General features: G+C 46.3%; 1 protein-coding gene across 1 annotated transcript; it reads right to left on the reverse strand.

Annotated features, from left to right (window-relative positions):
• Nucleotides 1-916: 916 nt before the first annotated feature.
• Nucleotides 917-15,012, reverse strand: pelo (pelota mRNA surveillance and ribosome rescue factor). The gene is made up of 13 exons (XM_084456460.1): nt 14,840-15,012; nt 14,450-14,542; nt 11,800-11,950; nt 11,528-11,618; nt 10,653-10,816; nt 7,180-7,240; nt 6,497-6,658; nt 6,160-6,206; nt 5,876-5,949; nt 5,391-5,462; nt 3,181-3,255; nt 1,564-1,595; nt 917-1,426 (listed from the first exon to the last, which is right to left on the reverse strand). The coding sequence occupies exons 1-13, from the start codon at nt 14,878-14,880 to the stop codon at nt 1,332-1,334; spliced, it is 1,158 nt and encodes a 385-aa protein (XP_084312586.1). The 5' UTR covers nt 14,881-15,012; the 3' UTR covers nt 917-1,331.
• Nucleotides 15,013-15,502: the final 490 nt, after the last annotated feature.

The raw sequence follows: 15,502 nt of genomic DNA on the forward strand, positions 1-15,502 counted from the left end.
AGAGGGGGGGGGAGCAGGCAGAGGGGGGGGGGGGAGCAGGCAGAGGGAGGGGGCGGGGCAGCCGAGGGTGGGGGAGGAGCAGAGGGGGGGGGGGGGGGGGGCTTGGGGGCGGGGCAGGCAGAAGGAAGGGGAGACAGATGTACTTTAGAACCAGCTGCTCACAGAGTAGTGTGTGTGTGTGTGTGTGTGTGTGTTAGTCGTCCACCAGACATGAACGCCTGTCCAGCACAGGAGCAGATGTTCATTTCATTGCATTTTGGGCAACAGAATAGAACTAAATGTTAGTATTCAGAATTCAGTGACACCTTTGGCCAAGTCTGTTCAAATGTGGTAGCGTTTGCCACCATTCCCAAAATAGTTATTTTGATGGAAATTATTGTGCAATAAATTATATATTTGTATCTCCTGTTTTCTGTTGATTTCATGATTGCGATCGTACACTGAATACTTAAAAATCGCTAAACAATAACTATGGCATGAAAAGTCATGATTAGCTTTTATCTGAAAATAATCTAAAAAGATAGATGCTTCATATGGTTTTATTGCAAGAAAGATATATATACACTTGAGAGCAAAATTTACAGTTGCAAACCCCTCATTAGCAAGGAATTATACATGTTCATCCTTACTCTGGACTGATATTAGATCAATGCGTTTTTTTCCATGTGCGTTATTTGAACTTGGCACCAAAAAATAACCTTCCCAACCCAAGCGTTGCAGAGGCCCAACCTGGCGTGAATCAGACGAGCTCTCAGGTTAGTGTGGATCTCCCACAGGTCACACACTAAATCACATGACAGGATCTCCCACAGGTCACACACTAAATCACATGACAGGATCTCCCACAGGTCACACACTAAATCACATGACAGGATCTCCCACAGGTCACACACTAAATCACATGACAGGATCTCCCACAGGTCACACACTAATGGCGCGTTCCAGGCAACCCGTAACTCGTGTTTTTCCTACCTCCTACACGTGAAAATGCTCTGGAATGGCAGTCAAACCCGTAACTTCCCACACGGCAACTGGTAGTACATCGAGCTGTACGAGTTCACGGGTGGGAAGTTACGGGTTTGAGGTCGGAAAAACACAAGTTACGGGTTGCCTGGAACGCACCATAAATCACATGACAGGATCTCCCACAGGTCACACACTAAATCACATGAAATCAAGCTGAATATGATGATGAAGCAGCAGAGAGAGAGAACAGCTAGAGGAGCAGTGAGCCAGTCTATCATCAACGTGGTGTGTGGTGGGTTCCTCTGGGTTCTGCCAGGCCGAAGCTGTGTGTCTGGCTAACTGAGCAGGCGTCCGTCTCTGGTCGGTTAGTCCTCGTCTGAGCTGCTGTCATCCTCGGGCTCGGACAGGTCGGCGATGGGGAAACGCAAGATGGCCGCCACGCCACTGAGCTGAGTCAGCTCTGAGAGAGAGAGAGAGAGAGAGAGAGAGAGAGAGAGAGAGAGAGAGAGAGAGACAGATCAATACTTTATTACGCCTGTGTACTGTAGCACCAGTTCAGTCCAGCATAGTCAGGTAGATCAGAGAAGGACAACTTACGTTCTCCAGACACATGAAGGCTTGAAAACATTCTGTAAAAAGAGAGAAATTAAGACATAATTACATTAATAAAATGGTCGTCGTATGCTCGGTACCAGCCGCAATGCTTCACAACTATGTGCGTACTAAGTGTTTTGTAGTCACACGCACACACAGATAGATAAACCAGATACTTTAATGACCCCCTCGGGGGAAATGTAGCCTTCCATGCCTTCCTACAGGGGGTCACACACACACACACACACACACACACACACACACACACACACACACACACACACACACACACACACACACACACACATACACATACACATACACACCTTCCTACAGGGGGTCACACACACACGCCTTCCTACAGGGGGTCACACACACACACACACACACACACACACACACACACACACACACGCCTTCCTACAGGGGGTCACACACACACACACACACACACGCCTTCCTACAGGGGGTCACTCACACACACACACACACACACACACACACATCTTCCTACAGGGGTCACACACACACACACACACACACACGCACACGCACACACACGCACACACACGCCTTCCTACAGGGGGTCACACACACACACACACGCCTTCCTACAGGGGGTCACACACACACACACACACACCTTCCTACAGGGGGTCACACACACACACGCCTTCCTACAGGGGGTCACACACACACACACACACACATGCCTTCCTACAGGGGGTCACACACACACACACACACACACACACACACACGCCTTCCTACAGGGGGTCACACACACACACACACACACACACACACACACACACATACGCCTTCCTACAGGGGGTCACTCACACACACACACACACACACACACACATCTTCCTACAGGGGTCACACACACACACACACACACACACACACGCACACGCACACACACGCTCACACACGCCTTCCTACAGGGGGTCACACACACACACACACGCCTTCCTACAGGGGGTCACACACACACACACACACACACACGCCTTCCTACAGGGGGTCACACACACACACACCTTCCTACAGGGGGTCACACACACACACACACTTCTTTACCACAACACACTCCTACTCTAATACAACACACTCCTACTCTTAACACAACACACTTTTACACAACACACTTTACTCTAACACAACACACTTCTTTAACACAACACACACTTTACTCTAACACAACACACACTTTACTCTTAACACAACACACACTTTACTCTAACACAACACACACTTTACTCTAACACAACACACTCCTTTAACACAACACACACTTTACTCTAACACAACACACACTTTACTCTTAACAAAACACACACTTTACTCTGACAACACACTCCTACTCTAACACAGCACACACTTTAACACAACACACACTTTACTCTAACACAACACACTTTACTCTAACACAACACACACTTTACTCTTAACACAACACACACTTTACTCTAAACACAACACACACTTTACTCTTGACAACACACTACTCTAACACAACACACTTTACTCTAACAACACACACTTTACTCTAACACAACACACACTCATTCAGACGTTTCCATTCTCAAGTTCCTCAGGTGTTTTCTCTCTTACCTGACGGTTCCAGCGTTGTCTCGAACGCTGTCCACCAGCCGGACGTATCTGCTCCTGGTGGGGACGTCCTGGTGTCTGGGTGCAGCAGGGAGACACAAAATGGCACTCAAATTACTGTTTTACTCTTACTGCTCTACTCTTACTGCTCTACTTTTACTGCTCTACTCTTACCGCTCTACTCTTACCGCTCTACTCTTAGTGCTCTACTCTTAGTGCTCTACTTTTACCGCTCTACTCTTACCGCTCTACTCTTACCGCTCTACTCTTACCGCTCTACTCTTAGTGTTCTACTCTTACTTCTCTACTCTTAGTGCTCTACTCTTACTGCTCTACTCTTACTGCTCTACTCTAACTGCTCTACTCTAACTGCTCTACTCTTACTGCTCTACTCTTACTGCTCTACTCTTACCGCTCTACTCTTACCGCTCTACTCTTACCGCTCTACTCTTAGTGCTCTACTCTTAGTGTTCTACTCTCACTGCTCTACTCTCACTGCTCTACTCTCAGTGCTCTACTCTTAGTGCTCTACTCTTAGTGCTCTACTCTCACTGCTCTACTCTCACTGCTCTACTCTCACTGCTCTACTCTCAGTGCTCTACTCTTAGTGCTCTACTCTTAGTGCTCTACTCTTAGTGCTCTACTCTCACTGCTCTACTCTTACTGCTCTACTCTCACTGCTCTACTCTCACTGCTCTACTCTCACTGCTCTACTCTCACTGCTCTACTCTCACTGCTCTACTCTTACTGCTCTACTCTAACCGCTCTACTCTAACCGCTCTACTCTTACTGCTCTACTCTCACTGCTCTACTCTCACTGCTCTACTCTTACTGCTCTACTCTTACTGCTCTACTCTTACTGCTCTACTCTAACTGCTCTACTCTAACCGCTCTACTCTAACCGCTCTACTCTAACCGCTCTACTCTTACTGCTCTACTCTTACTGCTCTACTCTTACTGCTCTACTCTAACTGCTCTACTCTAACCGCTCTACTCTAACCGCTCTACTCTTACTGCTCTACTCTCACTGCTCTACTCTCACTGCTCTACTCTCACTGCTCTACTCTTACTGCTCTACTCTTACTGCTCTACTCTAACTGCTCTACTCTAACTGCTCTACTCTAACCGCTCTACTCTAACCGCTCTACTCTAACCGCTCTACTCTCACTGCTCTACTCTCACTGCTCTACTCTTACTGCTCTACTCTTACTGCTCTACTCTTACTGCTCTACTCTTACTGCTCTACTCTTACTGCTCTACTCTTAGTGCTCTACTCTTACTGCTCTACTCTTACTGCTCTACTCTTACTGCTCTACTCTTACTGCTCTACTCTTAGTGCTCTACTCTTAGTGCTCTACTCTTACTGCTCTACTCTTACTGCTCTACTCTTACTGCTCTACTCTTACTGCTCTACTCTTAGTGCTCTACTCTTAGTGCTCTACTCTTAGTGCTCTACTCTTAGTGCTCTACTCTACTAGTCTGCCAGGGTGTAGTATGGTGGTATAACAGATCTGTAAACCACAGTAGTGTCGTATGAAATGGTAGTATAATTTTCCATTAATTGGTAGTAGTTTTGACAATCAATTTGTCATTGCTGTGAAACTGGAAACTAGTTCTCTGGGTGAACTGTTTTTTCTCTTCATCTGGAAAATGAGGGGTAGGATCAGTATGTCCACCCACCCTTTAATGAGGGGTAGGATCAGTATGTCCAACCACCCTTTAATGAGGGGTAGGATCAGTATGTCCACCCACCCTTTAATGAGGGGTAGGATCAGTATGTCCACCCACCCTTTAATGAGGGGTAGGATCAGTATGTCCACCCACCCTTTAATGAGGGGTAGGATCAGTATGTCCACCCACCCTTTAATGAGGGGTAGGATCAGTATGTCCACCCACCCTTTAATGAGGGGTAGGATCAGTATGTCCACCCACCCTTTAATGAGGGGTAGGATCAGTATGTCCACCCACCCTTTCTCTCTGTAAAGAGCACTGTGTTGCCTCTGTGTATGAAATGCGCTGTATAAATAGTTTGATTGGATTTCATTCCCTATGCAGTACATCTCTCTCTTCCTCTGTAACTACAAACTCGTTCTCTTTACCGTCCATCCCTCTCCTCCTCTGTCCTCCCTCCATCCCTTCTCACTCAGACAATACTGTACCTACTGTACACAAACACACACGCTTAGCAACGCAGTCTAGGCAGCATCCTGTACCTGAAGAGCTTATCGCTGATCAGCAGGGTGTCGATGGCCAGGCCTTCAGCTGCTTTCTCCACATGAGCCACCCTGCAACACCACGGCAACACCGTCATCAATGAGAGATGCATGGATACCAAGGGTCAGCTGGGTTTGTCACCCATAGAAGGGTCAGGGTTGGTCAGCTAGTCTGTCTCACCCATAGAAGGGTCAGGGTTGGTCAGCTAGTCTGTCTCACCCATAGAAGGGTCAGGGTTGGTCAGCTGGTCAGCCTCACCCATAGAAGGGTCAGGGTTGGTCAGCCTCACCCATAGAAGGGTCAGGGTTGGTCAGCTGGTCTGTCTCACCCATAGAAGGGTCAGGGTTGGTCAGCTGGTCTGTCTCACCCATAGAAGGGTCAGGGTTGGTCAGCTGGTCTGTCTCACTCATAGAAGGGTCAGGGTTGGTCAGCTGGTCTGTCTCACCCATAGAAGGGTCAGGGTTGGTCAGCTGGTCTGTCTCACCCATAGAAGGCTCGGTCAGGCTCCTGCTGCAGCATCTTGTAGAAGTCCTCCAGAGCCTTCACCTCTCCTGCTGCCTGACACACACACACACACACACACACACACACACACACACACACACACACACACACACACACACACACACACACACACACACACACACACACACACACACACACACACCATTACCAGGGTTAGGAATCATTATAATAACTTTGCACATACCTCAATGAGTAATACAACACCAATTGTCGAAGACATGAGAGGAGAGTGAGGTCACTCACCTTGGTGTCGGACAGTCGACTGGTGACAGACGGGTCAGTCAGGATCTCTAAAGAACACAACACAACAACATGGACGTCACTGGACCCTGTAGTCAGGTTGGAACTTCAATTCTCTCCAGTACAATATTTTATCAAATTGACATTTTTACACTGTTTTTTACTTGATTTATCTTTATCTGTTATTGTGTTTTATTTTGTCTATTTTTATGTGAAGCATGTATATTCTCTGTTGTAAAGCACTTTGAGCTGCATTTATTTGTATGAAAGGTGCTATACAAATAAAGATGATGATGATGATGATTAATTCAAGTTGGAACTGCAGTAAACCCCGAGGTACCTTTGAGGGAGTACTTGTGACCGGAGGAGGAGTGGACCATCATGAACTTGGGCCGGTTCTCCAGCAGAACCTTGTTGTCCTGGCGGACTGCCTCCCTGAACAGGTAGGTCATGAACTGGTCCTTCACGAATCCCGGACTGGCCACCAGAATACACTTCACCACTGGACAGAGACACAACACTCTTCACCACTGGACAGAGACACAACACTCTTCACCACTGGACAGAGACACAACACACTTCACCACTGGACAGAGACACAACACACTTCACCACTGGACAGAGACACAACACACTTCACCACTGGACAGAGACACAACACACTTCACCACTGGACAGAGACACAACACACTTCACCACTGGACAGAGACACAACACACTTCACCACTGGACAGAGACTCCGGGAGATGAGAGAGGGAGAGAAGGAGGGTGTGAGTGTGTGTGTGTGTGTGTGTGTGTGTGTGTGTGTGTGTGTGTGTGTGTGTGTGTGTACAGTATATACAGAAAGCCAGATGAGAGATATGGTGGACTGATGACTGAGCTTAGTGAGCAACACCAGATGGGAATTGGGATGAGAACCAGACGTGGGTGAAAGAGGCAGAACAGACAGACTGACTGTGTGTGTGTGTGTGTGTGTGTGTGTGTGTGTGTGTGTGTGTGTGTGTGTGTGTGTGTGTGTCTCACGGTCAAAGTTGATGTGTCTCAGGATCCCCTGCATCACAGCCTCATAGAACCGCTCCAGAGCCTGAGGAACACACAGAACCATGAACACACAAACGTTCTGTCTCAAGCCTAACCCTAGAACCTGAGGAACACACAGAACCATGAACACACAAACGTTCTGTCTCAAGCCTAACCCTAGAACCTGAGGAACACACAGAACCATGAACACACAAACGTTCTGTCTGAATCCTAACCCTAGAACCTGAGGAACACACAGAACCATGAACACACAAACGTTCTGTCTGAATCCTAACCCTAGAACCTGAGGAAAACACAGAACCATGAACACACAAACGTTGTCTCTAACCTTAAACCTAGACTGAGAGGAACACAGAACCGAGCTCCAGGTGTGACCGCAGGTACTGTATATACTGGTATATGCTGGTATATGCAGGTATATACTGGTATATGCAGGTATATGCTGGTATATGCAGGTATACACTGGTATACGCTGGTATATGCTGGTATATGCTGGTATATACAGGTATATGCTGGTATATGCAGGTATACACTGGTATACGCTGGTATATGCTGGTATATGCTGGTATATGCTGGTATACACTGGTATACGCAGGTATATGCAGGTATATACTGGTATATGCTGGTATACGCTGGTATACGCTGGTATATGCTGGTATATGCTGGTATATGCAGGTATATGCTGGTATATGCAGGTATATGCAGGTATATGCAGGTATACACTGGAATATGCAGGTATATGCAGGTATATGCTGGTATATGCTGGTATACGCAGGTATATACAGGTATATGCTGGTATATGCAGGTATACACTGGAATATGCAGGTATATGCTGGTATATGCTGGTATATGCTGGTATATGCAGGTATATGCTGGTATATGCAGGTTTACACTGGTATACGCAGGTATACGTAGGTATATGTTGGTATATGCAGGTATATGTATATGCAGTTATATGCTGGTATATGCTGGTATATGCTGGTATATGCTGGTATATGCAGGTATATGCAGGTATATGTATATGCAGTTATATGCTGGTATGTGCTGGTATATGCTGGTATATGCAGGTATACACTGGTATACGCTGGTATATGCAGGTATATGCTGGTATGCGCTGGTATACGCTGGTATGTGCAGGAACTGTATATGCTGGTATACATGCTGGTGTATGCAGATGTGAGGGTTAGGTGGTGTGAGCGGAGCTTCTCATGCTGGTATATGATGGTATATAATGCAAGTGTATGCTGGTGTGGTGGACCTTCAGGTGCTGGTATATACCGGTATATGATGGTATATAATGCTGGTGGGAGGGTTAGGGTTAGGTGGTGTGGGTGGACCCCTGGTATATAATGGTATATGATGGTATATAATGCGAGCGTATGCTGGTGTGGGGGTTAGGGTTACCTTCCCGTGTTGGTATATAATGGTATATAATGGTATATGATGGTATATAATGCGGGCGTATGCTGGTGTGAGGGTTAGGCCTGGTTCATAGTCAACGCTATGCTGACGCTAAGCTGACGCGGCTGTGAACGCGGCTCTATGCAAGTGGTGGCCTTGCGTCAGCGCCCCTATTGAAATAGCACTTGCGCTCACGTAAAGTTACACATTTCTGCACGACACACGTTGCTATACAAGGACGCGTCAACGTCACCTTGCGTAGCCTTGCATAGCTTGCGTTGACTATGAATGGGCCCTTAGGGTTACCTTCTCGTGTTGGTATACAATGGTATATAATGTGGGTGTATGCTGGTGTGAGGTTAGGGTTACCTTCTCGTGTTGGTATATAATGGTATATAATGTGGGTGTATACTGGTGTGAGGTTAGGGTTACCTTCTCGTGTTGGTATATAATGGTATATGATGGTATATAATGCGGGTGTATGCTGGTGTGAGGGTTAGGGTTACCTTCTCCTGTTGGTATATAATGGTATATGATGGTGTATGATGCGGGTGTATACCGGTGTGAGAGTCAGGGTTACCTTCTCGTGTTGGTATATAATGGTATATGATGCGGGTGTATGCCGGTGTGAGGGTCAGGGTTACCTTCTCGTGTGTTGGTATATAATGGTATATGATGCGGGTGTATGCTGGTGTGAGGGTCAGGGTCCCCTTCTCGTGTTGGTATATAATGGTATATGATGCGGGTGTATGCTGGTGTGAGGGTCAGGGTTACCTTCTCGTGTTGGTATATAATGGTATATGATGCGGGTGTATGCTGATGTGAGGGTCAGGGTTACCTTCTCGTGTTGCTATATAATGGTATATGATGCGGGTGTATGCTGGTGTGAGGGTCAGGGTCACCTTCTCGTGTTGGTATATAATGGTATATGATGCGGGTGTATGCTGGTGTGAGGGTCAGGGTTACCTTCTCGTGTTGGTATATAATGGTATATGATGCGGGTGTATGCTGGTGTGAGGGTCAGGGTTACCTTCTCGTGTTGGTATATAATGGTATATGATGCGGGTGTATGCTGGTGTGAGGGTCAGGGTTACCTTCTCGTGTTGGTATATAATGGTATATGATGCGGGTGTATGCTGATGTGAGGGTCAGGGTTACCTTCTCGTGTTGGTATATAATGGTATATGATGCGGGTGTATGCTGGTGTGAGGGTCAGGGTTACCTTCTCGTGTTGGTATATAATGGTATATGATGCGGGTGTATGCTGATGTGAGGGTCAGGGTTACCTTCTCGTGTTGGTATATAATGGTATATGATGCGGGTGTATGCTGATGTGAGGGTTAGGGTTACCTTCTCGTGTTGGTATATAATGGTATATGATGCGGGTGTATGCTGGTGTGAGGGTCAGGGTTACCTTCTCGTGTTGGTATATAATGGTATATGATGCGGGTGTATGCTGATGTGAGGGTCAGGGTTACCTTCTCGTGTTGGTATATAATGGTATATGATGCGGGTGTATGCTGATGTGAGGGTCAGGGTTACCTTCTCGTGTTGGTATATAATGGTATATGATGCGGGTGTATGCTGGTGTGAGGGTCAGGGTTACCTTCTCGTGTTGGTATATAATGGTATATGATGCGGGTGTATGCTGGTGTGAGGGTCAGGGTTACCTTCTCGTGTTGGTATATAATGGTATATGATGCGGGTGTATGCTGGTGTGAGGGTCAGGGTTACCTTCTCGTGTTGGTATATAATGGTATATGATGCGGGTGTATGCTGGTGTGAGGGTCAGGGTTACCTTCTCGTGTTGGTATATAATGGTATATGATGCGGGTGTATGCTGATGTGAGGGTCAGGGTTACCTTCTCGTGTTGGTATATAATGGTATATGATGCGGGTGTATGCTGGTGTGAGGGTCAGGGTTACCTTCTCGTGTTGGTATATAATGGTATATGATGCGGGTGTATGCTGGTGTGAGGGTCAGGGTTACCTTCTCGTGTTGGTATATAATGGTATATGATGCGGGTGTATGCTGGTGTGAGGGTCAGGGTTACCTTCTCGTGTTGGGTGCAGCTGCCCCTCCTCTTGCGGGGGATGGTGACCTCCACCTTGGCCCTCAGCAGGGTCATGGCTGGGGTCACCAGCACCAGGTTGGCCAGGCCCTCCTGCATCACGACTGCCGCCACGTCCGCCTTCTGGGTGGCGTCGCATGCCTGCTCTGGAGGGCCGAGGGTCAGAGGTCAACCCAGGGCAGAACCATCATGTCCGAATGAAGAGAACCTTTATTTTGCCATATATAATAAAAACCAGTACAGGTACATTGGAATTCTTGTCATCGCTTGTCTTGTTACAGTATCTTATCAGCACTAATCAGTTCCTTATTCCAGTTCCTAGGTACACAACAAGCCAATTATAAGGTTCCTAATCTGGAAATGTACCATCTGTAGTCTACAGTCGACTGTTATTGTCTATTGTACAAGCAAGGTGCATAATGTTGACTGGTACTAGGGCTGGGTATTGATTCGAATTTCAAGAATCGATTCGATTCCGATTCACAAGGTTCAGAATCGATTATCACGATTAAATTCGATTCGATTTGATTCAATATAGATTCGGTTAGTGTTACTAAAAGCTGTTTTTTTTAGCTGTAACCTTAATTACATGACTGCCAAGTTATGCAACACATCAATACTAGGGCTGGGTATCGATACTGATTTCCAAAAATGAATGAATGAATGAATCATTGAATGAATGAATGAATGAACTATTCATTCCTTCATTTATTCATTCATTCATTAAATAAAATATTGATTTTGGGATTCATGAATCGATTCTGAATCATTTGATTGAATCGATGTTTTAAACCCAGCCCTAACTGGTACCAGACTGTGCAACATACTTTGGCCTTGTGAAGCCCAGCAGGACTTACCAATCCTATCCAGCACCACACTGTCCCAGACTTTCTTAGCCAGAGTGAACTTCCTGTTCAGCTCCAGCTCAATGGTGTGATAGGCGCCCATCTGGTGACCAGACACCAGCGCAGGGCATCGGTAAACAACGGGACAAAACAAAAAAAAAAGCATTGTCAGCACATTATAAACAGGGAGACGCCTGCGATAACTCTGCCTAACAGCCCAACACAGTAGCAAGCGACAGTAGAAATGCACTGTTTCCATCACGTATGTGTGAGCGGCTCCAGACCTTCACATACTGGTTCTCCTGGATGTTGGTGCCCTTCACCCTCAGCTGGCAGGCCTGGGAGTCGAAGTCGATGGTCTCCACACAGAGTGTGAGGGTGGTCCGCACCCTGGAGCTGCCCACGCTGCCCGTGGACGACTCCGTCTGCACCTTCCTGAGCGTGCAGGGACACACAGGTCACAGGTCACTATGCTCCTAGTCTGACTCACCGGATGGAGGTTTTGGAGATAAGCCTTGTCATTGGGTTTATTACTGCCCAATGAGTGGCCACTGAAATTCTTCCGGCCAATCTTGCCAAAATGTCCCCCTGGGGGATAAATAAAGTATCTATCTAATCAGATCCAATCCAGACTCCTTCCCTTCCATCTGCATGTTATCGTTTTCAAAGTCCTCTTCACTACGTGAAACAACAACCTAGCAACCGCTCCGCTGAAGACTATGGTAATAGGTTTAAAGAAATACAGGGTCCCCCCCCCTATCGCTGAATGGTAGAGTCCAGCCAGACCTTCCTCCAGCGCTGGCACTGCGTAAACCAAGTGTGGAGGTAGATCTGACTATGCAAGACTACTATTCATGGGTTTCAAATGTAGTCCTAGACCTGCCATATTGGGGACCAACACAGGTGTTTCAATGTATCTGTTTGGCTCTACTGCATAGAATCCTAGGCAGTAGAACTAATTCATTCATTTGAAACACCTGTGTTGGTCCGGCAGGTCTAGGACTACATTTGAAACCCATGAATAGTCCAGATAGGAAGTGTACCTGTGTTTGTGTGTATCTGACGTGGTTTTAAAGGAGAAGGCTCTTTTCGCTACGATCGGCTTGCTGGTGCCTGGAATATAGTGTGCAATATGGCTGAATATTTATCAGATTTTAAGGATATAGAAGATAACTTAGAATATGATGGAAGCCGATCGTAGCGTAGAGAATGTGAGCCGCGAGTGTCGCCTACAGACGGAGAATAGCCAGTCTGCGCGCTGTGCGCATGCGTGCTGGAGCAAGTGGGGAAGCTTTATTTAGTTTCTAAAGACGTTTCTAAAGATAATATTACAGAGGCATGTGAAAACCACAACAAGCCCTCGCCCTATGGAAGCACAACTAGCGATTCATAAAAATAGATTGATAAAAACAACCGTTTCGTGGCAGAAAATAGATTTTTTTAGAAGCTGCATTCTCAGTGCCCCGTCCGCCACCATTACATGGATATACTTGGCTCGCACTGGATTTTAAATTTCTTATACAGGCCTCCGAATTACACCAAAGTTATCTCGGTGAGTCAAATGTCTTATAATATGCCGTAAATAAGGTCCAGTTTGTCGAAAAAGAGCCTTTTCCTTTAAGATACACACCCAGTAGATCCCTGAGGTCGTCTGGCAACGAACTCTTAACCGTTCCAGAAACCAGGACTAAGAGACACAGAGGTAGTGTTCAGTTTCTGGGCCTCGAGCTTCTGGAATACGCTACCAGGAAGCCTCTGAGAGAGACCTACTGTCCCTTTTTAGTCTTGCCTTTATTAATCTTGCCTTTATTATGTACTTTGTCTGGAGTGACTCCATAGGTTGTAGGCTGTAGTGGTAGTGTGTAGTCTGTTGTGGTTCTGTAGTATGCTGTAGTCTGTTGTGGTTCTGTAGTATGCTGTAGTCTGTTGTGGTTCTGTAGTAGGCTGTAGTCTGTTGTGGTTCTGTAGTATGCTGTAGTCTGTTGTGGTTCTGTAGTATGCTGTAGTCTGTTGTGGTTCTGTAGTATGCTGTAGTCTGTTGTGGTTCTGTAGTATGCTGTAGTCTGTTGTGGTTCTGTAGTATGCTGTAGTCTGTTGTGGTTCTGTATAATGCTGTAGTCTGTTGTGGTTCTGTAGTATGCTGTAGTCTGTTATGGTTCTGTAGTATGCTGTAGTCTGTTGTGGTTCTGTAGTATGCTGTAGTCTGTTGTGGTTCTGTAGTATGCTGTAGTCTGTTGTGGTTCTGTAGTATGCTGTAGTCTGTTGTGGTTCTGTAGTATGCTGTAGTCTGTTGTGGTTCTGTAGTATGCTGTAGTCTGTTGTGGCTCTGTAGTATGCTGTAGTCTGTTGTGGCTCTGTAGTATGCTGTAGTCTGTTGTGGTTCTGTAGTATGCTGTAGTCTGTTGTGGTTCTGTAGTATGCTGTAGTCTGTTGTGGCTCTGTAGTTAGTGTATATTGGCAGCCTTGGTTTGATCAAGTGTGCCAGTCACGAGTGTTGCATATTAGCTATATGGGTTTTGTTCACATTGCTATAATAGTCTATAGCTATATAGACTATCAAATGTGTTAAGTCTCTTTTAATTTGCTGTTCATGACATGTGTAGTGTTTTACTATGATAACTCTCAACATAACATCCAGGTACTATATAGGCCCATATAGCAAGGGCTGTAGGTCTGTAGGTAGCTCAACATTTTCCAGGAGTTTGCTGTTGACTGTATGTGTTTTATAATGTTTGTGTTTATGTGTTATGTATACTATGCGTACGTGTTCTATAATACGTGTTTCATAATATGCTACTATGATATAACATGTAGTCGATTGCCATTCTGGAAAAGTATATAGCTAGCTCTGGTAAAATCTCTAGCTAAATAAGCACCTTTAACTCTGAGATGTTTCCTAAATACGGGATGAGCAGAGTGATGCCAGCGGTGTACCTGATGGTGGAGGCCCGCAGACTGTCCCCCACCTGCAGCAGGTTGTATGTGTGCCACATGTCCTCGGCCTCCTCCGGCATCAGCGTCACCTGGCTGAGGACAGAGACATGTTAACATCTAGCTGGTTAATAGGATTCAGGTGAGGACAGGGTGAGACGGGGTCACTGTGGCCGACTAGTTCATTCTCAGTCTGACAGCTGGGTTGTGGACGTGGCTTGCCGTCTAGCTGGTAGAAGCACGTTGTGCAGCGGTAGTTGATCATGCACACAATTCTTTTGAAGCCCATGAAATAGACGGCTGGTGAAGCTGAATAGCTGCCGTATGCAGCTTGCTCTGTTCAGGCATGTGCTGGGGCGGTTAGCTTGCTAGCTAGTCTTCAGGCTCACTTACCCGGCATTGTCTTTTTCGATATCTTTATGAAGCAACTTCATTGTCTTTTTGCTTCGTGACCATTAAAATACAGTACTATTTAGATAAGAGAGTAAAGGTTATTGGATTTGGCGTCATATTTAATTAATTCTCATTAAAGTCTCAAGCCATGTTTCTAGTTCAGAAACACGCACGTTGCGTCATGCCAAAACACCACACGACCATCTTTGGTCACTTCCGTGGGTGGTGCTTTATTCCGGCACTTTCACTACACTATACTCATTCGCTTTGTACGTTTCGGAGGGTTTATAGAGCAGCACATTATCTGATGTAATCAATTATGTTGATACAGCAGACGCCAAAATGTTTCAACGTTTGAATGTTGCATGTTTATAATCTGTTTACGATCCGGCGCATCCAGACAGACATGAGTGATATCCAATCAGCAGACAGACATGAGTGATATCCAATCAGCATCGATATTACACGTCAACTTCCGTCAGAATTCTACACGTAACCAATGACAACGCGGAACTTATTTTTCCACATCCGCCCCAACCTTGCGTCACACCCGACCAGCCTCGCTTCCGCCCGATGCTTCCCGAGTAGTCTCGCGATGCCAGAGTCTACTCCCCGAGTAGTCTCGCGATGCCAGAGTCTACTTCCCGAGTAGTCTCGCGATGC

This window comes from Borostomias antarcticus, assembly GCF_949987555.1.
Source record: "Borostomias antarcticus genome assembly, chromosome: 22".
NCBI classification, from domain to species: domain Eukaryota; kingdom Metazoa; phylum Chordata; class Actinopteri; order Stomiiformes; family Stomiidae; genus Borostomias; species Borostomias antarcticus.

Coding starts and splice junctions, on each gene's coding strand:
- pelo (XM_084456460.1), bottom strand. CDS start 14,880: ATGAAGTTGCTTCATAAAGATATCGAAAAAGACAATGCCGG. Junction 11,619..11,799: donor AGGAGAACCAGTATGTGAAG/GTCTGGAGCCGC, acceptor TCTGGTCACCAG/ATGGGCGCCTATCACACCAT. Junction 5,463..5,875: donor CCTGACCGAGCCTTCTATGG/GTGAGACAGACC, acceptor GTGGTGTTGCAG/GGTGGCTCATGTGGAGAAAG.